Here is a 25927-nt window from a genome sequence, read left to right on the forward strand (position 1 = left end):
TTTTTCACCAAGAAATATTAACAAATTACTGTATTTTCATATAATTTTTATGACTAAATGCACTTTTGTGATAAAGCTATTAAAATACTCAAGTATAAGAATTTTTTAGAGGGTCCATTGTGTTTTAACTATCAAAATAGGCAGTTCTAAGCATTTTTCGAGGGGTTTTAAGTATTTGCAGATTTTAGCTATTTGCGGGGTCTGGTACTCATCCCCCGCAAATAAAGGGGGTCTTCTGTACCTCAGATTTGTGATCCAAGACTGAGTCTTCCAGTTTCGAGCACTGTGCTTCGGACTGTCAACTGCCCCTCAGGTTTCACACACTTTCTAGTTCTCCTGGCAGGTTGGCTTCATCTTATATGGGTTACATCGCCCTTTATTTGGATGATTGGCTCTTTTGATCAACATCGAAGGACCAATACATGGAGGACCTTCACATGAGAAGACCTAAGATCTAGGTCTTCTCATAAACTTGCAGAAGTCCCAGCTGGTCCCATCTCAGACGATGGTATACTATTTGGGGATGATGCTGAATTGGCGAGTTTTTGGGCCTTTTTCCATCCATTAAGAGTGTGGAATCCTGCTTCAAGACAGTAGATAAGTTCCTGTCTCTTCGCTCATGTACAGAAACAAATGGATGAACACTCGAAACACAAGCTTCCATGGAGCAGTTCGTGTCGTTCTAAAGACTACACATTAGAGATCTGTAGTTCTACCTCAAGGGCAGCTGGGACAGAAAGAAGTATCAGGACTCTTGTACTCAGATATGTTGGATTTAGGGTGGGGGAGCTCTCCTGGAGAACAGGGAGGTCTCAGGAAAGTGTTTGCAAGAACAGATGAGAAACCATATAAATATCAAAGAACAGAGCAATTTATTTAGGGCTTCAGGCTTTTGCTCTATAAGTAGCTGGGAAAACTATGCCAGTGCACTCGGACAAAAAAAAGCTCTTTCGTACATCACCAAACAAGGAGGGATGCATCCGTTCTCTCTTTGCACAACAGCGAGAGACCTACTTGTTTAGGCAAAACAAAATCGCACGACAATTGTATAGAGGTTTGTTCAAGGAAGGATGAACATCATAGTGGACCAATTAAGCAGACAAGACCAAGTTATCCTGATGGAGTGGATGTTGAATCAGTCAGTATGTCAGGATCTTTGGAAGTTATGAGGGACTCCCATAATAAATCTATTCGCCACTTCCAAAAATCATTGCCTTCCCCTGTTCTGCTCTTCAGTACCAGATCCTCTAGCATGGGCAGCAGATGCCATGCTACAGGACTGGTCTAACAAGGATCTGTATACTTTCCCTCCGTTCTGGATGATAAGAGACGTCCAGATAAAATTCAAGTCTCACGATAACGATCGCTATATTGACAGCTCCCTTGTGGCCACTAAGAGAGGTCCTAATTGACTTTCCAAGACTCCTTTCTCAAAGAACTAATCTTCACAAACAGCTACACCTCAGGTGGTATCATCAAGGACTGTCAAATCTAGCTTTGCTTATAAACTGTCAAGAAATTGCTCAGAGCTAAAGGATTTTTGAAGGCAGTTGCAGACTCTTATGGTGAGATGTAGACGTCAAGTGTCAATCTTCCTCACTTGGGGCAGAAGCAGTAACATCTCAGCTACTAAGACGTCTGTGACAGAAATAGCAGACATTTTGCTATTTCTGAGAGCTTCTAGAGGATTGTCCATGTCTACTATTAAGGGGTACAGGTCAATGCTTAGCTCAGTGTTCCAACATAAAGGTCTGGATCTCACTAAAAACCAAGATATTTCTGATCTCCTGAAGTCTTTCAACACATGCAAGCTAAAGAAATCTCAGTTGGTGTCATAGAACCTTGACGTGGTTCTGAAATGGCTTTCAGGACCTACTTTTGAGTCACTTACTTCATCTTTCAAGAATTTAACTAAGAACACTTTATTCTTGATTATGTTGGCAACCACCATGAGAATAGGTGAGATTCAAGCGATTGATGAAAGGGTAAGTTTTGCACAAGGCAGCGCAATATGCTCCTACACTTTAGGATTTCTGGCAAAGAATGAATCACTGGTGAAACCCTGGCCTTGTTTTTTCAGTATTAAGAACCTGAGCAATACTTTAGAACAATACATACTTACGAACAATGATGAAAGAGTAGTACTTTGTCCAGAAGGAGCTCTTAAGTTTTACTTCCACAGAACTTAGATTCAAGGAACCTCCAGTAATCTGTGGTGTTCAGTCAAATACCTGTCTTGGCTTTTAACAAAAAAACGCTCTCTCCTTTTTCTTTAGAGATTTAATAAGAGAGGCTCACTCTCTAATTAAAGAAGAACTTCCAATTTTTAAAGTTAGAGTGAATGATATTAGAGCTGTGGCTAAGTCTAGCCTTCAAGCAAACCTCTTGCTATTTTCCAATATTCAAGCAACTTACTGGAGGTGGAAATTGGTGTTTACTTCATTTTATTTAAGCAAGTGGAAACGACCTCTAGTGACTGTAGTACCTTCGGCCCTCTGGCAGTGACAGGCATGGTACTTTGGAGATGGAAGCATAGGAAGTATACCTTCCTTCCTATCTCCTCACATTATTAACCCCTTCAGCACTGGGACGTACATGTGTATGTCTTTTACGGTACAGTAATAAAAGACCAGGACGTACGCGTGTACGTCTTTCATCCCTCCTCGAAAAGCAAAGCGTTTTCTTCAGCTTGGATGGTTTCCAGACACAGTATTGTGTACGAGAGAGGTGCTGAAGCTCCACCCACAATTCATTCTAACCAATGAGCGTCCGATGGACGTCGTGACGTCATATTCATATGGGATATTAGGAGGGGTACTGGCCAACATATGCCAGTGCGCCTCAGGCTATTATCTGAGAAGGATGATTACGATTTTGTCCGTAAACCATGTAGATTTGAATTCTAAACCTTTTTCCCTTTTGATTGCAGTTATTTTATGTTTTTTTTTTTTTTTTTTTTTTCCAGTATCATGTCAGATGATACTGTTTCAGAGTCAGGGTCTGAGTACCTGCCAAATCTATCAGATGATGATTATAGTGATAATTTCTTAGAGATTGACAGTGACAAAGAGTGTTTGGAAGACATTGAACCTCTTGTCGATGAAGGCTGGCAGTTCATAACTGATCCATCTTGTGACTTGCGCCCACACCCAGCCCCCCGGATTCACAGAGGGTGGCAATAGGATTCCTGCTTACACACCAGATTTCACCTGCTTACATGATGCATTTTTTTTTCCTTTTTTGTGGTGATGTAATTGACAAATTGTGTGAATGGATGAATGCTCGGGCAGAGTAGTACTTTCATTCAACAGGAAAGCGTAAGGTGAAAGGACTTCTATGGAGGCCTGTTACTCGTGATGAGATGTATTTTTTATAGCTTGCTGATGATAATGGGGGTGAATAAACTGCCCCATATGTATACGTATACGTATTGGTCACAAGATGCTGTTGCTTTTATTATCATTATTATTATTATTACTATTATGTATTACTGTTTTATTATTATTATTACCAGTGCCGTAAACATTCATTGATGTATACGCTGTTTTTGTATGAAACCTAGGAATAACTGTTTCAGTAAGAAAACTAGTACTGCTATTACCACTACTACTATTTTACTACTACTTTACTACTTTTTCTGCTACTTCATTTCTATTACTTTACTACTATTTCTACTACTTTATAACAGTTCCTACTTCTGCAATTACTTTTTCCACTAAATATTCCTGTTTTTTCCGATATTCTTACTATATTTTTTGTAATTTTTTGACCATGGGGTAAAAAATATTCATTGATATCCGTACGCACAATGTTTTCACATATGAATATAAAGGAAAAATAAGAATAACATAAAATTTAGAGGGAGCAAGTAATGATTGATACTCGCGGTCGACAGGGGTTCTCATGCGGTATGCAAGCATTTGCAGCAATTCAGCAGGCCAGTGGCAAAGGGGTTAAAGGTTTTTGAGTTATAGAGAGTCTGGGGGTTTACTGTGTACTTGGGTACCCTCCAGTCATGTTTTTAATGGATGGTTGGTATTTTTTAAATCATTCTGGTTTAGGTATTGATTTGTTTATCTGGTTTTATTTTGAGATGGTACTGCATCCAAGGTAGGGGCCAAATTTTTATGCTTTTTTCCGCTGAAAGTACGTAATTCCTAATGTAAAGGAACTCAGGTTTTTATAGTTAGGAAAAATACAATATACTTAAGGGATTTTGACAAAGGAAAAATCTATTTCTGGGGGAAGACCTGTGTCGCCCGGTGAAATGCTCCTGTAGCACGCATTTCTAGGTATAAATAGATGCTAAATATACCAGAGAAAAAAGCTAAATGGAATGCTGAAGTTACTACCATCAGCTCAATCACCCATAGGGCGTCGGTATAAGCACAGGGGTGAGTGGAAGCCACTACCACAGGTTTTCTGCCAATTAGAAGATTCCCTTCAAAGCCCCTCTCTAGGTAGGTGGCATTACAAGGACTACAACATCTACCTTCCGCTCGCTACTACTACAACTCCCGCCCGAGGGCTTCATTCCTGGATTACGCACCCAAGCTTGGGCTGGCTACAGGGTGGGGACCAGGGAAAGAGAGGGATGGGTTCACCGGGCGACACATTTCTTCCCCCAGAAATAGATTTTTCCTTTGTCAAAATACCTTTTCTGTGCTCGACCTGTGTTGGCCGGTGAAATAGTATCAGAGAATGGCCATACAAGCTTGGAAGATACAAAAATCAAAAGATATAAGGAAAAATAAAAATAAAATGTTCTCTTAAAATGAAGTTTTAATAACCAATGTAAAGTAACAAGATACAATGGTAAAAAAGGAGGAACAAATATGACCAGATCCATACTATCCTGGGAAAACAACAGGTAAGGAATATAAAAATGATACAAAAATGACAAATATAAACTATGTACATGTCCGGCAATGGATTGATAAGCAAACCAGCCCGGAACCTGAGGGAGATAGGTAGGGATTATGAGCGAGGCAGGTAGGAAAGAGTGAGTATCAAGGGAAAAATATTATAGCAGAATAAAGGAATAGGAAATAGAGTTCTAAGACTAGGACATATCAGGGAAGACTATGCTCCCTGCAGCCACTGCTGAAAATTTAAGGGCCTCTAAATTCTTGAGATAGTGGCATCTAAATACTGCTGGAGATTTCCAACCTGTATATTTCTTAAGATCCTCGAAGTTCATATTGTGAAAATAGTTAATTGAGGTAGCCACTGCATGGATATCATGGACGTCAGGAACTGAATCCGGATTGGCTTCTTTGATAAAATAAAGGATTTGTTGTCTGATTCCTTTTAAGGAAATGGTTCCGCCTTTCTCTCTAATAAAAAGAGGACCTGAAGACTTTTCAGAAGTTCTGGCCAGATAAGATCTTAGTGTGACAATAGGACACAATGATGACCTGTGTGAGGGGTATTATCTTTCATGGAGCCCACCTGTTTTGTAGGTCTTCATTCTTGGCCAAGAATTTCCGATCTGGGGATAGTAGAACTTCACCTGACGGGAGGAAATCAATGTGATTTGGGTCTCTAGAGAGAGCCGACAGTTCAGATATTCTGGCGCCTGAAGCCAGACTCATTAAGAATAATGTTTTCCTGAGAAGGGTTATATATGAGCATGAATCATTATCAGTGTCTGAAGCCAACTTGAGTACATCGTTTAAAAACCAGGAGACCGTGTGGGGGTGGTCCACTGGTCTCAGACGGGCACATGCTCGAGGGATAGATGAGAAGTACGAATCTGTCAAATCAATATTAAAGCCAAGCTGAAAAATCTTCCTTAAGACAGATATAGTTGTAGTAATGGTACTAGCAGCCAGACCTTTTTCAAACAGGGTTCTAAAGAACAAAATTGCCAGATTTGTAGTCATCTTTTCGGCATCTGATTCTTTTAGAAAGATGGCCAATTTCTTTACTGCAGAATCATACTGTATGAGTGTTGACTCTCTTTTATCTGATTCTATGAACAGGATGTTTAGTGGATCGACACTAGCATCCTCTTGAGCCGCAAACTTCATGAAGTCCATAAAGTTAGGGCATTTAGAATTCTTGAGGAAGCTGACACAGTCCGAGTTTGTACTACTTGGGTCAATTCCGGACAGGGAATCCGTCTGGGACGGAGATTCAACTCTAGTAGAAGAGGAAACTAATTGCTCTTCGGCCAGTTGGGTGCAACCAATGCTACCTGTCCTGTGAAAGATCTGAGTTTGTGCAGGACTTTCATCAGGAGGTTTACTGATGGAAATAGGTAAATTTTCTGCCAACTATTCCAGTCTATGGACATCGCATCTGTGGCGTGAGCTAGAGGGTCCAGATTGGGAGCCACATAACATGGGAGTTTGTGATTAGACTCCGTGGCGAACAGGTCTACCTGAAGGCCCGGGATCTGATTGCAAATCCAACGGAATGACTTCATGTCTAAGGACAACTCAGACTCCAGCGGAGTTGTTTTGGATAGTGAGTCTGCAATGACATTCCATACTCCTGCCAGGTGAGTAGCTGACAGGTGCCAATGATTTTTCGTTGCTAATGAAAAAATTGCAATCCTTACGGGATTTACTTTGCTCGACTTGGAGCCGCCTCTGTTTATGCAATGAACTATCACTGCACTGTCCGAGACTAATCTTACATGACTGTTCTTGACTGGAGCTAGACGTTTTAAGGTCAGAAAAATGGCCATTGCTTCTAGGACATTGATGTGAAACTGGCGGAATGTATTCGACCACGTTCCTTGAACCTTCTTGTACTGGGAGTAGCCCCCCCCCAACCGCTCAGAGAGGCGTCCATGTGAACTATCAGAGGCAGTTGGGGAAATTGCAGTGGCACTGACTTGGAGAGACTCCGGGGTTCCGTCCACGGACGGAGTCTTTTCTTCAATATCGGCAGAGTCAGAGAGATCTTGTTTCTGAATTTGTTGTTGGCTCTTTTCCTCCAGACTCAATTGATATCCTTCAGCCTGGCTTTCAACAGGACGTCTGTTATTGAGGCAAAATGAAGAGAACCTAGAATTCTCTCTTGGGTACAATGAGAAGCCTTTTTGTTCTTGAGGAACTGTCTCGTAGCCTTCGCTATCTCTCTTCACTTCTTTGATGGAAGAGATAGCTTGTGTGAGGTTAGGTCCCATTGGATTCCCAACCATTGAAAGCGGGACGCCGGGATGAGACGGGACTTTTCCTTGTTTATCCGGAAACCCAGATACTTTAGGAATTCTTTTACTTTGGCTGTTGCTTTGCGACATTCCTCGTCGTTGGTTGCCCAAATGAGCCAGTCATCTAGGTAAGCTACTAACATTACCCCTTGAGCTCTTAGTTCTTGAACTACTGTCTCTCCTAGTTTGGTGAATATTCTGGGCGCTATGTTGAACCCGAATGGCTTGACACTTAATGATTAAGCTTGCTTTCCTAGTTTGAAGCCTAGGTAAGGAGAGAAGTTTCTTGCTATCGGTAAATGATAGTAAGCGTCTGTAAGATCGATAGAGTTGGTGATGACCCCACATGGAAGTAAGGTCCGCACCTGCAAGACGGTCAGCATGCGGAACTTGTCGCATTGAATGTATGAGTTGAGACGGGACAGGTCCAGAATCACTCTTCGTTTGTCCGAGTCCTTCTGTGGTACACTGAACAGATGTCCTTGAAACTTTAGGCGATTGACTTTCTTTATTGCCTTCTTTTGAAGGAGATCTTTGGCATAGTCTGGTAGGTCTGTCGTTGGAGTCTGGTGAAAAGTGACTGGTGGAGGAGGCCCTTTCTCCCATTTCCACCCTAGACCTTTCGATACAATGCTGTGGGCCCATGAACTGAAGGTCCAATGGTCCCGAAAGAGATACAGTCTCCCGCCCACCTGTGGAGTCTCACTGGTTGGTTGAGGTCTTACCTCCTCTGCCTCCTCTGAAGCCTCTGCCTCTAGAGCCAGCTTTCTGTCAGAAGGCACCTCTGGCTCTGCTACTCCCTGCATGTTTGTTGTAGTCACGAAATGCTCCTCGTGACTCAAAGGAGGGTTTGAAGGCTGGGGAGGCTACTAAGGCGGTTGAAGTCGAAGGTTGCTGAATCGGTGGACTCTGCACCAGGACAAACTGTTGCTGTGGCTGTGCCTTGGATGTCGAAGGCTTGCCGATCTGGGAGACAGGAACTGCTTGGACAACTGTCTGAGGATGAGAGGACTGGATAGGCTGGTATTTCCTCGGCCTCTTCCTAGGTTTGGATTGTAAAACCTAGGCCTGAATCTGATCGCACCGGAGAAGAGAAGCGATTCTAAGGTAACTAGAAACGCAGCTCTAAGCCCAGTTCCGCCCCCACATGAGTGGGGAGGCGGAGACAACAGGGAGAATAGACAACTGAGCAGCGGAGCAGTGGTACGTACAATCCGGTGTATAGCCTGCTGGCTGGTGTGGTGGTAGACCCCACCTGACCAGAGGACCTATGGGCCCGGAGACATATTAGAGATTACACAAAATACTAACTATAATCTCCTCCTGGAAAAGCTATATGCTCTAGCGGCCGTTCATCGGTAGGATTACTTGAACCGCGGGGCAGGGGGGGTGTGTGTCTGGAGGAGAGTGGACAAGTTGTGATCGCCTGGCCACAGCAACCGATCAGTGAGCCACCACCTTTCGGGAGCTGTAACAAGCCTACCACTAAAGGGAGCAGAAGACGGTAGGCCGACTGACACCCTAAAGGGGGCAAAGGTCCAGGCTACACACAACAAGACAAACATAAAATAAATGACGAGGAATTACTGGAAGAATTGCGAAAGAGGAACAACAAGGTGGGGGGAAGGAACACACCCAGCAAGGACCCAGCCTAACCCTCCGAGATCGGTACGAATCTGGTCAGGTAGGCTAGCCTGGCCTCCAAAGGACGTCATGAAGTGGACGGATAGAACCTAATGAAACCCTCCAAAATCGAAAAATTCCGATCTGGTCAGGTACGATAGGTCGAGGCCCAACAAACATGACACGAGAGGGACTCTGTCCTGGACCGCTCTCCCAGCAAGCACAATAGCCTAGGCAGGAGGCGGTAAGGGTGAGGCCAAAAAGGTGGAGGGGCAGGACTGCCTGACCTACCTTCCAAAACCTAGCCTAGGTTTGGTCGGGTAGGCCAGGGAAGGAATCGCAAGAACTTCCAACCTCACAAGGAATATGAATATTTATTATAAATGTGCATATAATCAAGTGCATGACTGACTAACATCGAAAAATACAATAAAAGAATGCATGCATAAAAATCGCGAGAGAGAGAGAGAGGAATCGCCCTCTCCACAAAACTGGCGTACTATAGGCTAGCTAGAAGCCAAAATACACTACTCACATATAACAGAAAATAAATAATATATATGAAGGGGAACGAACACGCTCCTGAGGGACTGAGGACAAAAGCCAAAGGCTAGAATAAAGAAAAATAAACATATAACAAGAGACCTCAGAGTATGTCAGGAGCGAGTTAGGGCCTACGACGTAAGGAAAAATTCGTTAAACCAAAGCTCCAGAAACAACAGGAGCTAGAATAATGATGGGGTAGTATACGAAAAAAGTGGTATAAACAGTGAAAAGCAAACAGTGAGGTAAATATCATCATAAAATGACAATGGGAAAAAACGCACATGGCAAATGATGCACCCAAGATGGGGGATGTAAAAGGAGCGTCACCCCAGTTCGTGAGAACTAAGGGGCCAAATAAGGGCTAAAAAAGGGGATGCATCGTGCCCTCACGAGATACAAAAACGTAATATGGAATACTCAACTTAGATGAAGAAGCTTGGGGCTCTGGAGCAGACATGGCTTCGTCAAAAAACAGGAAGAGGGCAGTGATAAAAACACGTGTGGTCACTGTAGCGCGCTAATATAGGAATGTAGCCCTCGGGTGGGATTTGTAGTAGTAGCGAGCGGAAGGTGATGTTGTAGTCCTTGTAACGGCACCTGCCTAGAGAGGGGCTTTTAAGGGAATCTTCTAATTGGCAGAAAACCTGTGGTAGTGGCTTCCACTCGCCCCTGTGCTTATACCGACGCCCTATGGGTGATCAAACTGAGGGTAGTAACTTCAGCATTCCATTTAGCTTTTTTCTTTGGTATATTTAGCATCTATTTATACCTATAAATGCGTGCTACAGGAGCATTTCACCGGCTGACACAGGTCGAGCCCAGAAAAAAAAATTGGGATTTTGGGAGTATAATACAGTGGTCCCCCTATATTTGCAGGGGATGTGTACCAGACCCCCTGCGAATAGTTGGAACCCCTATAAAAAGGCTTAAAACCTTCTATTTTGTTAGTTAAAACTCAAGAAAAAACCCACTAAAAAATTTTTATAAACGGTTTTTTTAATAGTTTTATCACAAAAAGTGCATTGTATGATGAAATTAATAAAAGTACAGGAATTTGTGGATATTTCTAATAGTAAAAGGCCATGAATAGGCAAATTTCCCATGAATAAGCGGGTAACTGTTCCCAAGAGAAATCCGCGAACCAAGCAATTACGGATTCAAGGTCCACCTGCCTCCCCTTGCAAGAACATAAGGCACAAACAAATTGACAGGCCTTTGCTAGTTATTCCTCTCTCTCCCCTGATAGTGGACGGGGCTAATTCCTACACCAAAACAAATGAATCGCTATTGTTTTGATATTGTGTGAGCTGTAATTATAATTTTACAAAATAAAATAAAATGAATTAGAAAAAACATGTATAACTTGATAAACTTTACGATTCTTGCAAAAGAGGCCCCACAAAACAAGGCGTTGTAAATAACCTTTTTTCAACTTCTCGTGGAAGGTACTGAAAATTTTTAGAATTTTTTTCTAGCATCATGTGCATTTGCATATGTTCTTTTCATTGATGTGTTTTTGTATCAGAAATTGTTTCCAGGTTTACGACGCATGTTCCAGGGTTACAATGCTTACGAAGCCGTTCTGATGGAAGAAATATGACCCCAAGGCAAAATAATCAATATTTGAAAGTTTTTTGATGAAAAATGCAATAAAAATGCATTTTACATAGTTTTCAATACACCCAAAGCATTAAAAGTTAGGTTTTCTTAGGATTTATTATGATTTTTGACGTTGTTCCGCTTTACAATGATTTTTGGCTTACAACGTGTCTCAATAATGGAACCCCCATTGCAAACTGGTGACTGCCTGAACTACTTCAAAGGAGTTCAGTTTTCCAAGATCTTGCTCATGCTACAGAATAGTGTTTATTTAAACTGACATTATTAGACGTCTTGTAACCTGCATGGTGGTTATTCTACATTTTTACAAAACAGACATTATGTTTACAGAGGTTGGTTTTGTATTGCTGTACTTGGCTAGCATTCTGTTTTTATTTTGTCCTCATGTCTCTCTAGTTCAGAAAAACTCAAGTTCCTATTGTATTTGATACATATGAATATGTTGTAGTTCTTTCTATAAATCATATAGTATTATTAAGGTGACAAGGGTATTATATATATATATTTTTTTAAGAAAACAATTAGATCCAAAATCCCTAACTTGAAGCTGATTGTGTAGATATACAATTTAAAATATAGATCTGATATTACTGACTGAGACCATGTGCTATCCATGTATTCCAACATGGGCAAAATATTTAAGAACTTTGAATTGGTGACTGATGTTCATGAACTAAGATTCCTTAGTGACCCCCTTCAAGTTGTTGGTAGTGATGTAAGCATCTTATACATTCTGTTTGTATTTTTTGAATTAATTTTCAATTGATTGGCATTATTATAATCAATGCATCATGTGTATAGCAAATGTTTTCAGTGATGGCCAACTTCACATCTTCATACTATGTATACTTCAAATTTGGTAGTAGTATATAGTAATACTGTATTATGCTTATAGTTTGAGTATTAAGCATTATATCAATTTTTCTATCTGTTATTCAGTTTTTATTTTGTCTAACTTTAATTGTTACATGCTTGGTCACTGCTGGAGAAAGTAGGTTATAAGCCAGTAGTCCTCCATTTTACAGGAGGGCAACCTGGTTCCTTCTTTCATACTCAAGACCTTTCCCCATTATTCATTGTTCTTAGCATTTTTAGGCTTTCATTTTGTGCCTTTTTAAAACAATAAATAACCAGGCATTCCCATATTTAGAAAGTCTAAGTCAAGAATCAGTTGATCAACAACTCCCAAGTTTTCTTTCCTGTCCCATTTTCAGTTACTGATAATTGTGACTTTTCCAGTATATTTTTTTTGGTGACTTTTGCAGTAGTGTATATTTTTTATCATATCAGGCCTATGGTCATTGATTTTAATTTTCTTCATGTCTTGGTGTCTTTTGGTGCAGTTTGTTTAGCCTCAGGCCTAGTAATATGTAATGGGTATCATAGACAGGAAATCCACTAAAGACTATTTTCCTAAAAGGCCCAATTAACTCAACTTTTTTCTTATGGTTGGTTAAGAGACTGATTCTCATTATTTAGCTAATAAGGGAGGGGTAGATCCAAAGATGGATGATTTGAAATTATTCTGCAAAAGATATGTAGAGTTACTTCCTGTAGATTTGTTATTCAAAGTAACCATCAGCTTATCAGAATTCTTTACTTACTAGCTACGGTACTATTTTGATACTTTTTTTTGCTTGGCTGCGTTATATGCAGTGATGTATTTTACTAGTAAATCTCTTGAAATTGAATGATAAGTATAAAATACAGGTTAGCTTAAGGACTCAGAGCTGCGTGATTTTTTTGAAATCTCAAATGAATAGTATTGCATTTTAGGGACTTGGGCACTCACAAGGTTTTGCCAATTATTATCAAAAGGCTAGACTCCTGAAGAATCTAAATGCTGTGAGCAACTCTAAACTCTACTTCATGGTTACATTTGTAAGTATTCCGGTAATTCAACTGGCTGCAAATTTGTTACCATGAGTCAATGTAAAAAAGCAAAGCAAGGTTAAGCATGTCCACAGTATGATAATTTTCTTTGGGATGTGTGAGATTAGTCTTATTCAGTCTGCATTGAAGTTTAGCGAATTCCATCCTTCAGTGATGTCTGAGTAGTGTAGTAATAATGCTCCAGGTTCTACCCATATATTTTCATAACAGGAGAGGTTAATGTAACCCTTGACATTTTTTAAAGGAAATTCCATGATGAAGTATTTAAAGCCATATATGTAACTACACACCTAGTCATCAGTAATAACTTTCATGATTTGATAATTGCATTAATTTATTAGTTATAGTGATTGGGCTTGCAAATGAAGCTCATGAAAATGCATAAGATATAAAAGGATAATGCATAAGATATAAAAGATTATTCTTTAAACAGTACATCAGTGGTTTGCTTTATATGATTCTGTAAAGTTGCTTCTTGTAATGTTATTTTCTTTGAATCCAACATAGCATGTAGGGGCTGGGATTCACTCATTCATAATAGTAAATATTTATTTTCTCATAAGGTGTCCTTGGGACACCACTGTATTTCAAAATACTGCCAAGATTAACTAGTACTGTGCATCCTGTTTTTTTTTTTAAATAAGGTTTCTTACATATAGGTATTTATCTTCACAGTTATTTCTGCAATCAAGGAAGATGTGACAAAACATAGAATATTAATTTTCAAGGTAAGAATTTTTACTTTTGAGCTGATATAACAAAATATTATGAAACAATATCTCTATTTTGCAAGTTTTTGTAAACATTTAGTGAGTAAATGCATTATCCAAGATCTTTCCTAACAACAAGCAAAAGTTTTTGTTGTGCAGTATAATGTTCTTTGTGATCTCTAACTTTTAATTTTATTCAAGTAACTTACCAAGTAATTACATAGCTATAAGTTCCTCTTTTACTACAGCTTGAATTAAAATTTCGTGGGTAACGCTTCAAACCATTGTGTAGGTGACCATCCCACCCACTTGCGGGAGAATAAGAATGACTGTAAGCAGAAAGCTCAGTTTGTTCCTGCCATCATCGGGTGAACACCTGTTATGGCATTAGCTTGTTCATTATTTTTCGATTATTTAACTGGATTTCGGTGTGTGCATCCCACTGAAATGCATATTTAGTAACCTTCAATGGAAGCCCAGAACAAGTTCTTTTGTGTTTGTTTTATTATTGAGTTGATTCATCAACTAATCTTTAGTTTACCCTTGTGAGCCGACGATAATAGTTTGGCGCTAAAAGCAATCTCATAGGATACGCCACATTTTGGCTAAACTGAATTGTTTTCTGTTTACTGGGCCTCATTACTTGTAAACCCTTGGTATATAGTTTTACCTAACTATTAAACTCTTGAAGGGTGCTTTCCGAGTACAGTGGACCCTCCTTATTCGCGGGAGATGCGTACCAGATCCCCTGTGAATAGCTAAATCTGTGAATGCTTAGAACCCCTATAAAAATGGCTTAAAACTGCCTATTTTGTTTTTCAAACTCAAGAAAAATCCCCTACCTGTTTTTTTAAATAGTTTTATCACAAAAAGTGCATTTAATTATGAAATTAATATGAAAATACAGTGATTTGTGGATATTTCTCATAGAAAAATACTGAAAATTCATTAATTTCCTGCAGATAATGGGTCGATATGGTCCATAGAGAAATCTGTGAATGCGTGAGTCTGCAAATGCCAAAAACGTGAATATGGGGGTCCACTGTATAATACGTACGCGAAAACTGTTTATGGCCTTACAGTAATATCCGAGTGTTTTTTCAGTCTTTTAGGGTAAAAGCTAGACACCTTTTGCCAATTTTTTTTCCAAGGCTGATATAGTTTTGCCCTGGATAGTAAATCTTGTATCTTACGTTAGCCAAGCTTTTACATCAATGTTGTTTATTGGGCGTAAGTGATTCACTAGGTGTCGTCAAACAGTTGCCTTAAATTTAATTCGTGAATGTTCGTCATTCATAGCCTTCTTGTGAGCTGCTGATATAGTTTTGTCCTAAAAAGTAATTCTGGTATCTCATGCCATTCACTTAGGCGAAAATTTTTTACATCAATGATGTTTACAGGGGGTAGGCAATTTACTAGATGTTGATGTAAAGCAATTCATGAATGTTCGTCATTCATAGGCTTAGTGTGAGCCACCAATATAGTTTTGCTGTAAAAACAATACTTGCATCGTAAAAACAGAATACTTGTATCTTATGTCATTACTTTTTGCCAAAATGTTTATGTCGATGATGTTTACAGGGCGTAGGCTACTTGTAAATTCTTCAATCAATATTTGGTTTAAAGGTAATTCTGGAAAGTTTCTTCATTACTTTTGGCCAAAGTTTTGCATATTTTGCTAACAGTTAGTGAATATTAATTCAACTCTCACAATTTCCTTTGCAGAGAATTAAAGTTTTGCATATTTTGCTAACAGTTAGTGAATATTAATTCAACTCTCAATTTCCTTTGCAGAGAATTAAAGTGTAAGGACAAAAAGTAGTAGGAGAGAATGGTGCTTGTGGAATATTATGTTATCGTCGGCTGAGAGTCAGTCCCAGTAATTGTTTTGGGATAGTACTCGCTTCAGCAGTACATTTTGAAGACTTTTTTGAGATGTTTCTCATGTCTCCTTTATAAGGAAGGCATAAACGCCAAAGCTCCCATAAGTACCTTGAACAGAGGCGCCAATGGCACAAGCGTAAGTGCCAAAGCACCCATAGCACTGAAGCTCCCATAAGTGCCAAAGTACTCTTAAGCAAACAAGCTCCCATAAGCACCCTAAGGCACCAGTGGCATGAACGTCAAAGCTTCCATAAGCACCAGAGCATCCATGAGTGCTCATAAACACCAGAGCATCCATGAGTGCCCAGGACCGTCCAAGACTATTAGCACTCAAAATAATTCATGAGCACCCATGGGTGCCCATTGTCAGCTTCAAATACTGTCTAAAGTGAAGATCATGCAAGAAGAAATCAACTAAAGACACTTTTTCTAAAGGAAATACATGCTGATGAGAAAACACTAAAAGAAAATTATAAATATAAGAAGCACCACCTTTTTTGGAAATGTACAAGAGCTTGACTGATGGATTCATTCCTGTGGAAGGCTGTACATAAACCAAACAAAGTGAACAGTCAGCACATACCTTATTTTTTCTCCTACTACTAGCCCTATAAATGTTATCCACATGCTTCTGCACCTTTCTCCCTCTCTTCCTTCCCAGTCTTCTGTTCTGGGTTAGTAGAAATTAACCTTCTAAGTGAGTGTTGCATAGTGGAGGTGATTATCCGGCCTGCCAGATCTCCTAGACCTAAGTCACTAACATACTCCCTCACACCTGGGAGAAGTCATGCTGGATGTCCAAGGGAAACTGGTGGGAATTACCCGGGGTAATTACTCCCTTTGTTTAACCTGTTGCATATTCCCAGGTATCGACAGACAGCCACTGGAAAGGCATCAAGGAAGTGTAATAGAGGAGGTGGCTTTTTGGCCCTTTGCACATCCTAGACTTAATGTCCCTGTCATACTCCCCTTCACCTAGGAGGAGATATACTGGCAGTCCAAGAGATTTTGAGAGGGTTTGCCCCCAGGTAGTTTCCCCTCAGTTGAGCCTCTAATCCAGGTCTTGACAGACAGCTACTGAAAAGGTGTCTCATGTTTAGTGGAGGTGGCGGCTATCCAGCCCGTCCAATATCCTAAACCTGTAGTCCCTGTTATGCTCCCCTTCAGAGGAGACATGCTGGCGGTCCAAGGGAGTCCAAGGGGTCTCTGGGTAGTATGCCCCTCAGTCACACCTGTAGCCAATCCCAGGTTATGATAGACAGCCAGTGGAAAGGCTTCTTCCCGGATGTGCACTGTCTTTCCTCTAGTTCAGAGGCCCAACCCTGAACAGGGGCACAATAGTGATAAATCAAGACCATTGAAAAGGTCTGCTTTGGACATGCTCTGCACCCCTCAGAGGCTATATAGGAAGGTCAGGGAATCTGTGCCTTCTTGCATTTTTTTTTTGGGGGGGGGGAACAACCTGGAGCAGTTTTCTCCAGAATGTTCAGAAGTTTGGCTCCCAAGTGCCTGCTGGTGCCAAAGCGCTCACTGGGTCCCAGGGACCCTCTTGCTCCCAAACTCTCAGTGGTTGCCAAGCAGCAAGTTGCCCCTGAGTGCCTAGTAGCTCCACAGCACCCATGTTTACAGAATTTTATAGACTTTTAGTCAAGCATTTAGTATGAATACCTGAGTTTACTCCCTCACAAGCAGCTCCTGCTTCTTTGAGTTTGGATTCATCGCTAGATTCTGCAGCCCTGACCTTTGTGATCAAGGATTTTTTTAGGAGTTGGCCTTTTTGTCAGGAGCACGGAAAGCTTGTGTTTTTAGCGTTCCTCCCTCTAGTACTTCAATGAATCTATCCTTAATGAAGTTTTTTTTCCAGTGTCTGATTTGTCTTTACTAGAACCAGGAATGAGTTATCGCTGAGGTTTGTTGCCCAGTGTGGACAAGGATAGTTGGATTGCCTGCTCATGTCCTTGATTTTGGAAGAGAGAGCAGTTGTACTCTCATCTTTCTTCTTCTCAGCTCCTGATGATGAGCTCCCAGCACCCATTTGTGAGCTTCAGTTTCTCTGTATAAAGGATTTTGTGCTCTTATGGATCCTTTCAAGGTTCTCCCTTCCCACTATGAAGAGTCCCACTTGGTCTTCAATCTTTATGAGGTGTCATGCTGTCAGGATACCAATGTGTCCACATGACTTTCAGAAGCCACAGACTAAACAGCTTGTCCACAAGGCCCCGAGAGGCTGCACAATAATTTGCATGATTGCTTAGTTGCGCCTGTCTTCTGGGACAGAGTTTCTTAGTTTTGGGACCTGTGCTTAAGACATCTCTACAGCATTATAGGTCTTCATGAGAGTCCTCTCTTCAATTACCTCTTCTGGTCTTAACATCAGTCTTCTATTTTCCACTTCAGATTTTGGCTGAGGAATGCACAGGGGAACCGCAAGTTTCTGGGTCGTGCGCTTCAGAAAATCTAACCTTCTTACATATGTTGGATAGCTGTATCTCTCTTGGGGCCTTAGGGGCTTCAGTGTTTATTGACCTTAGTTTACACCTGGACGGCATTAGTTCTCTCTAGACAAGACCTCAGTCCTAGCTTATATTCTCCAAGCAAGAGAATCTCCACTGTGAAGATGGGTATCAATTTTAAGTCAAGTCATCTTAGCTCTTGAGAATGAACTGAGGTCAGGTCTTTCCCAGCAGGTAGATTTCACGTTCCCTGGTCAGGCGGAACAGTAGTTCATTGGGCAGTCCAACTATAAAAATTTGCCTTTTCTCAGACTAGAAATTTCAAAAAGCTTGTCAGTAAAGTTTTCTGCTAGACATATTGCATACACTATTGTGGTAGCAGTTGTCATTCTTCTAGACAAATTACAATGGAAAAAAATGACAAAATTGTATGATTCTAGCTATTAGTAGCAATATGATGTATCACCATTTGGCAACACTTCTGTAAAGTTTTATTTCATTATCTAGAATTTTAGCTTTTAAAATGGATATTTTTGTGAAGTACTGTCTTTTTCAGTATCCCCTTCATCACACCATTTCTCACCATAATAAAAAAATTTTCTATTATGATTGATATAATATATAAATAAATACAAATCAGGTAACACAAAGACAGTTGCTGAAGGGTTTGGAGACCAAATTTGCCCTGAGGGGAACATTTAGTGTGGTGTCACTGAGACTAAGAGCTCACATGTTGTTTACATTCTCAGCTGTTACCTGGCATTTAATTACTGGACCTTTAAATTTTTGTTTGCACATACAGTGGTACCTCGAGATACGAAATTAATCCGTTCCGAGGCGGCCTTCGTATCATGAGTTTTTCGTATCTTGAACCGCATATTACATGTAAAATGGCTAATCCGTTCCAAGTCCTCCAAAAACACCCCAGTAAATTTCATAATAAAGCTAAATTTGACCTATAAACAATGAAATACTACAACAATTTGGACCATTCAATACCTAACTTAATATGTACTGCTAATATGTACTACATAGTACCTGTAAATAAAGTGTATTAGTGTACATGGTATACAAGAAATACTGTACGTACATATGTAGTAAAATGTGGAAGCTTACCTTTCGAGTGAGGCTATCTCCGAAAGTGGCGACAGAGGAGGAGGACAAATGGCAGATACGTACACTTAACTTTACGAAACACTAAAAAATGTCAGGAAAACATAAACTAAACTTTACGAAACACATTAACAAAACTGTAACACTTAACTTTACCAAAAACTTAAAATTAAATTTTTTTGTCTTTTTTTATTTTTAAATTTTTTTTTTTACTTTTTTATACCTTACGTTTGTTCATACACGAACAAACCCTCGGTCTTAACAATAGGATCATTTCTAGCGCCTAGCTGGATCCTGTAAAAAAGCAGATGAAAGCAAGGAATCTTGTGGTATCTGGCAATGCATGCGTAGATCGGGTGAAGAGTGGTCAAACGCCGAACATCTACGCCAATCTTTCTTTACTGCCTTGGGACGAGAGTTGGTTTTTTTTCCTCTCTTGACCTTTTTCCCGGTTTTTGCCTGTTTCGTTCCTTTAGCGTGTTTGTGTGTTTTGTTACCTAATATTATGGCATCTTCTGCTCCTTCTCGATGTCAGCATTGGTGCCCCGGAATTCCTGAATTCCTGTGTTCTCTCTTCTTGGCTTCGTCAGCGACGGACCCTCACATCACTTGCAGTAGGTGTCGTTCCAATTTTTGTACGATTACGAATCCTTGTACGAAATGCCGGGCGTGGCCTTTGGAGCAGTGGAGGAAGTTTTATGGTAAGAGGGAACGTCGGAGAGTCTCCACTCTTCCTTCTTGGGAGGGCTTTACTCCTATTCCCGATGTTTCGTCTTCCGCAATAGTCAACCCCCATAGTAGCGTTGCCCCTGCTTCTCCTTCCTTTTCTTCCATTGATTCGTCGATGGAAGTATCAGGAGGTCGCCAGGGTATTATTTGTAATGTAGCCCCCTCTTTCTTGGGAGTTTTTTTGGTTCCCGAGAAGGGTTAGGTTTTTTCATCATTCTCTTCTCTTCCAGAGTCGGAGGCATCCAAAATGGCGGCAATTTGGAAGACGCTTGGGCTAGGGGGTACCCCGTCCTTGGGGGGGTTGTAGCGCATTTTGAGGAGGCTTGCACCCCCCTCCTGTTCAGCCGGGCCACCACCCCCCTCTCCCGGCCTTGTCTCCACGGGTGGGAGCAGTCGGCCATTTTGTATTGCTCCGCCGGTGTCTGCTGCCGCCTTGTTTCGGAGTGATGCTGCGGCGTCAGCCCCGTTGTCGTTGTCACTGGGCCCATCTTTGTGTATTACTCCGCCAGTGGCGTCTCTTTCCCCCCTCGCTCAGAGGGGAGGTTGTTACGTCACCACCGCTTGTGACGTCACTCTCATGGATGATGTATCTTCCAGTCGCCTCCGAGCCGCCTCTCTTAGCCATGACATCATCTCTGCCACCCAGTTCGAAACATCTCCCTTCCTTGTCTTCGGAGCCTTCTCTGGCGCATCAGTCCGAGCTCATATGCCAGAGGCTGGACTCTGTTTTAGATGTGAAGTTGGCTGCCTTATCGGTTGGGAGGACTGGTAGGAAACGCGTTGCTTCGTCCCCGCCTTCTGAGAAGAGTGCGCATAAGAAGCTGGTGCTGTCTCCCTTTCCCTCTTCCCCCTCTACGCCTCGTGGGTGTATTAGGCATCGGAAGGCTAAGGACCTTGCCCTTCCTTTGCCCCTGAGGGAGGAACAGCACGGACGTGTTCCCGAGAGTGCTGTGGTTTCGGGCAGTGTTAGTGATGTGTGTTCTGCAGGGGTTGCTTCGCTGCCAGATCTCGTACATGCAACCACCCCACCTCCCCACCCCGTCCGTGCACGTGATGATAGTGCTCCTTCTTCTCCCAGGCCTATTCGTCGCCGTAAAGACCTGAAGGCGCCTGTCAAGAGGTCGAAGGTAGTGAGCACGAAGGTGGTGCAGCCGAAGTGTTTGCTTGCTTCCAAGTCTTCCACTATAAGGGATTCTCCGTCAATCTCGAGTGCTTGATTTTCCCCCCCATCTCACGTACGTACGGCTGCCACGCCCGTGTCTGTTCATGGTCGTCTGGAGTCACCTGTTGAGGTAAGTGATGTGCCTAATATTACAGTGGGTCCGTCTCGGAGGCTGATGCTTGGACCCAGCCCAGATAGGCTCGTAGAGATTTCAGACTGTTTGACTACTAACCCTTCTATGAATTTTGGTGAAGAAAACACGTTAGAGAGCCTACACATCTTTCTCGTCGTCGGTCGCCAGTGCCAGAGCAGGAAGAAGGGGACACGCAGGAGTTTGTCTTCCTTTTCGGAGGTTGTTGATCTCATTCGTGGGTTCAACAATTTGGAAAATAGGACTCAGGATCGGTCGTCTTACACTCTTTCTTGCTTGGAAGCCTTGGTGAGTCGGTCTTGCAGAAGGTTAACGCCTCTGTTTCTGACCGACGCGGTTCGCTTCGCTCTAGAGGCTCTACCAAACTCCTATCCCCACCTCTCACAAGACATAGGAAGTACTATGCTACGAGCTCTGCATTTTTGTTGTCACGCCACCTAAACCCAGATGTCATTTGCCTGAAGCCGGGTTTGACTTTGGGACAGGTGAGGTCAGTGGCTCTGTCCTTATCTCCGCAAGACGCCTTAGCCTTGGAATCTAAGGTGGCCTCCATGTTGCAGACGGTTTCTTGGCTAGACCTCTGGTCTGTGGTGATTGCCAAGATAGCTTCTGACAGGTCCCCTAATGGGTTGGTGAGTGCTGCCTTGCTTCCCAGTCTTTTGCAATCCGGGGGCAAGGCGTTTTCTTATTTGGCTCACCTCAGTTTCAATTTATGGGCTAATCATCTTCTGGTTAGGAGGGACGCTGCTTTGTCTAGGATGGAGAGGTCGCTCGACACCGAGTCTTTGCTGGCCTTGAGGAACGGTGACCTGTTAGAATCGCAATTCTTGTTTCCACGGACTGAACTCAACAATGCGATAAACAGACATTGGGCTGACACCAAGGACCGTCTGGTGCACCAAGCCGTGTCTAAATCAGAGCCCCGCCCTTGGAGACGTTTGGCCCCCCCTCCTCCCCCGGTCCAGCAGCAGTCGAGGAGATCGTCCCCTGGTAGGCCATCGAGGACCTCGAGTTTGGCAGGGCCTTCCTGTTCGTCACAGCCCAAGTCTCAGGATCAACGCCCCTTTTGCTCTCGTTCCTTTAAACCAAGAGGAGGTCCTAGGAGTAGAGGTCAAGGGGGCCGTCGGTAGGTTGGGCGCCTCTCCCTCTCCTGCGCCATGAGTGGGGGGTGCCTGGCTGGCCATTGGGCCAAGTGGCAGTGTTATGGGGCGGAGAAGTGGGTGGTAGATGTCCTTCAGGTGGGATACCTGTTGCCATTTGACTTCTCTCCTCCTCTGTTGGACAAGCCGCAGCTCAGGAAGACGTATCCCCAGATTCTCTGAAGTTCTTGGCTCTTCAGGAGGAGTTGCAGAAAATGCCGGACAAGGATGCGATAGCGGAAGTAGTGCGTCCGTCCCCAGGGTTTTACAGTCACATCTTCTTGGTGCCCAAGGCGTCGGGAGGATGGAAGCCTGTAATCGACTTATCCACCTTGAATTGCTTCATCAGGAGGACACGGTTCAAGATGGAGACCCCGTGCTCGGTGTTGGCAGCCATGAGGGAAGGCGACTTCATGCTGTCAATAGACTTGAAGGACGCATACTTCCAAATCCCTATTCATCCCACGTCCAGGAAGTTCCTTCGCTTCTCTCTTGCGGACAAGATCTTCCAGTTCAAAGTCTTGTGCTTCAGGTTGACCACGACCCCTCAAGTGTTCACAAGGGTCTTCTCTCTCATGTCAAGTTGGGCCCATGCTCAGGGGATCTGTTTGCTGAGGTACCTCGACGATTGGTTGGTCTTGACAGTTTCCAGGGAAAAGCTGCTGCAAGACAGGGATCATCGTCTTCGGTTCTGTCTGGACTTGGGCATATTAGTCAACCAGGAAAAGTTGAGTTCATCCAGCCAAGTCAGCCTCCGCTTTCAAATGACTTCCACCAGTCTCTTCACCTACTGCTGCTCCTCTTATCTCCCGACCCCAACACTACCCCACCACCACGCCCTTCGTCTGGAGCCTCCCATTCCTCTTCCTTGCCGGTATTATCGAACCTTGTACCCACTTAAAGGATTCTCTACCTGGGCATGGTCATCGTTATGACAGTGGTGAGAGTTTTTGTCTGATCAGAGATTGGAGAAGTTGCGGGCTGTGGCGCGCAACTTCCTCTCAAAGTCGCATCAGTCAGCTCATCAATGGCAGGTTCTTCTGGGTGTGCTATCTTCCCTGGTGAAGCTGGTCTCTCATGGGCGTCTTCACCTTCGGTCTCTGCAATAGAGACTGGGGGAATTCTGGTCTCTGGTGGGGGGGACTCCCCTGTTTATGGTCCCACTGTCTTTGAAAGTGAGAGAAGACCTTCGTTTGTGGCTGGACGACCAGAATCTATTGAAGGGCGTCCCTCTGCGTTCTCTCCCTCCGGACTTCCTTCTGTTCTCGGACGCCTCCCTCGCAGGTTGGGGCGCGCACTTAGGTGGCCTCATCGCTTCAGGCATTTGGGGTTTAGAGGACAAGCAGCAGCATATCAACGTCTTGGAGTTGAAGGCGGCTTTCCTGGGTCTGAGGGAGTTTCGGGGGATGGTAGAGGGTCACTCTGTAGCTGCTTTGATGGCTTCCTTCTGCTTAAGGATGGTGCCTATTGTTGACGGATTTCAGCCGTATTCCTTGGCGATCACACTCAATCGCATACCAGCTTCATACTTTTTAATTATCTCCATCTTTGTCTCCAAAGAAAGCATCCTCTTCTTTCCATGAACTTCAACTTTCTTGGGACCCATGACTACGCATATACTGTAAGTACAGGCAGTCCCCGGGTTACGACGGGGGTTCCGTTCTTGAGACGCGTCGTAAGCCGAAAATCGTCGTAAGCCGGAACGACGCTTGGAAATATGTCTTAAACTAATAAAAAGTTATAAAAACCTTACTTGTCCAATCCTTTGGTTACACTACATGTGTTCTTCCTGTAGTTTTATGTACAACCTGGAGTTATTTTCATAAAAGAATGCTGGTTCTTGAAGGTAAAAACTATTGTAATCCTCTGGTGACACTACATTCTTGAAGTTTTATGTACAACCTGGAGTGATTTTGCAAAATCTTGAGGGCTACAAGAACAGCTGATTACTATTTACGTATCATATAGACTAATTAAAGTAAATGTATCTTTAAATAGGCTTATATATTAGTATCAACAAAACATTTCCTGCCATGAGTCAGAGGCCGTTTAATGAAACGAACACTTCTCTGTCCTATCTGTTCAGAAAATAAACGTTACGTCAATCCCCGAGACCATTGTTGCCAAAGCGTCTCTCTCTCTCTCTCTCTCTCTCTCTCTCTCTGATCAAATTACATTGGAAACTTGACATACGATTGCCCTAATATACGAATGTTTTGAGATATAACAGAAAATTTGCGAAAATACAAGCTTTGATATACAACGAAATATTTGAGATACGATTTTGCGATGAGTGTTAGTTTGTATAGGCGACCGATAAATGGCGTTCAGTCTGTTGTTTGTTGGTGCTGCATGTTAACACGTCGTTGTTTAGTTCGTTGTATTTGCGCCTATTTTTCGTGTTATTTGTCTATTTTATTATTAAAAACCCAAGAAAATGATTTCGATGGAAGCAAAACATGAAATTATAGCAAAGCATGAACGTGGCGTTCGTATCGTCAATTTGGCAAACGAGTATGGTCGAAATCCTTCTACAATATCCACGATCATCAAGCAGAAGGAAGCTATAAAAACCCCCGAGACCATTGTTGCCAAAGCGTCTCTCTCTCTCTCTCTCTCTCTCTCTCTCTCTCTCTCTCTCTCTCTCTCTCTCTCTCTCTCTCTGATCAAATTACGTACTGGATAATGTCTCTCTTTGGATACTTCGATTTTGCCAAATATTGAGGGCTACAAGAACAGTTGATTACTATTTACGTATCATATAGACTAATTAAAGTAAACGTATCTTAAATAGGCTTATATTATTAGTATCAACAAAACATTTACTGGCATGAGTCAGAGGCCGTTTTAACGAAACGAACAATTCTCTGTCCTTAACTCGGAGCGTCGGAAGACGCCTCTCTCTCTCTCTCTCTCTCTCTCTTCTCTCTCTCTCTCTCTCTCTCTCTCTCTCTCTCTCTCTCTCTGATCAAATTACTGGATAATGTCTCTCTTTGGATACTTGGAATTTGCGTTGTAATCTAACCAGAAACTTCGTTTTGTTATTATTACTGGAAACAAGCAATGATTTTTTCATTATTTGCGCTTTTGGACTGTTATATGTAAACTAGTATGTATTCATTCGCTCGGAAACTAGTTCCGCATATGAGGCGTCACTAAAAAACATAGAAAAATACAACATAAAAAGTGTCGAAAATCATCATAATCTCAAAATTTTTTGTTGTAATCTAACCAGAAATTATTTTTATTAATATACTGTGCTAAACTATAAAGGATTTTTATCATAGTATGCGTTTTTTAAAAGCGTCGTTAACTCGGAGCGTCGGAAGCGTCAGCGTCGTAACCTCGGAACAAGCGTCGTAACCCAGGACGGATTTTTCCATTGAATATTTAAGAAAAAGCGTCGTAACCTCGGAACGTCGTAAGCCGGAACCGTCGTAACCCGGGGACCGCCTGTAATTATGTTATCTAGTACATATACGTATGTAGTAAAGTTCTCACACAACACGATAAAGTATACTACAGTGGTACCTCGAGATACAAGCAGCTTAACATACGAGTTTTTTGAGATACGAGCCGGAGCTTGGGCCATATTTTCGTTCAAGATACGAGCCCAAATCCAAGATACGAGCCGTGTTTCCGGAGCATCCCGCTAGTTGGCGCGCAGGGTCGAGCATCATCCGAGAGCATCTCTCGCTCACTCGCACGTGTTACCCGCTTGAATCAAAGTGTATCTTGTGAG

At 42.3% G+C, this 25927-nt stretch overlaps 2 protein-coding genes across 2 annotated transcripts in view; one reads left to right on the forward strand and one right to left on the reverse strand.

The window, feature by feature from the left end:
- LOC135221672 (pre-mRNA-splicing factor ISY1 homolog) overlaps window positions 1-25927 on the reverse strand; it is a 214129-nt gene that overhangs the window by 119993 nt on the left and 68209 nt on the right. The window lies entirely within an intron of this gene.
- Window positions 1-25927, forward strand: part of LOC135222091 (alpha-ketoglutarate-dependent sulfate ester dioxygenase-like) — a 53607-nt gene that overhangs the window by 5677 nt on the left and 22003 nt on the right. Inside the window, exon 2 of the mRNA XM_064260262.1 lies at window positions 13520-13572. Within this exon, the coding sequence (XP_064116332.1) occupies window positions 13520-13572 (53 nt within the window). The remainder of the gene's footprint in view (window positions 1-13519; window positions 13573-25927) is intronic.

This window comes from Macrobrachium nipponense, chromosome 3 (genome assembly GCF_015104395.2).
Source record: "Macrobrachium nipponense isolate FS-2020 chromosome 3, ASM1510439v2, whole genome shotgun sequence".
Taxonomy (NCBI): Eukaryota; Metazoa; Arthropoda; class Malacostraca; order Decapoda; family Palaemonidae; genus Macrobrachium; species Macrobrachium nipponense.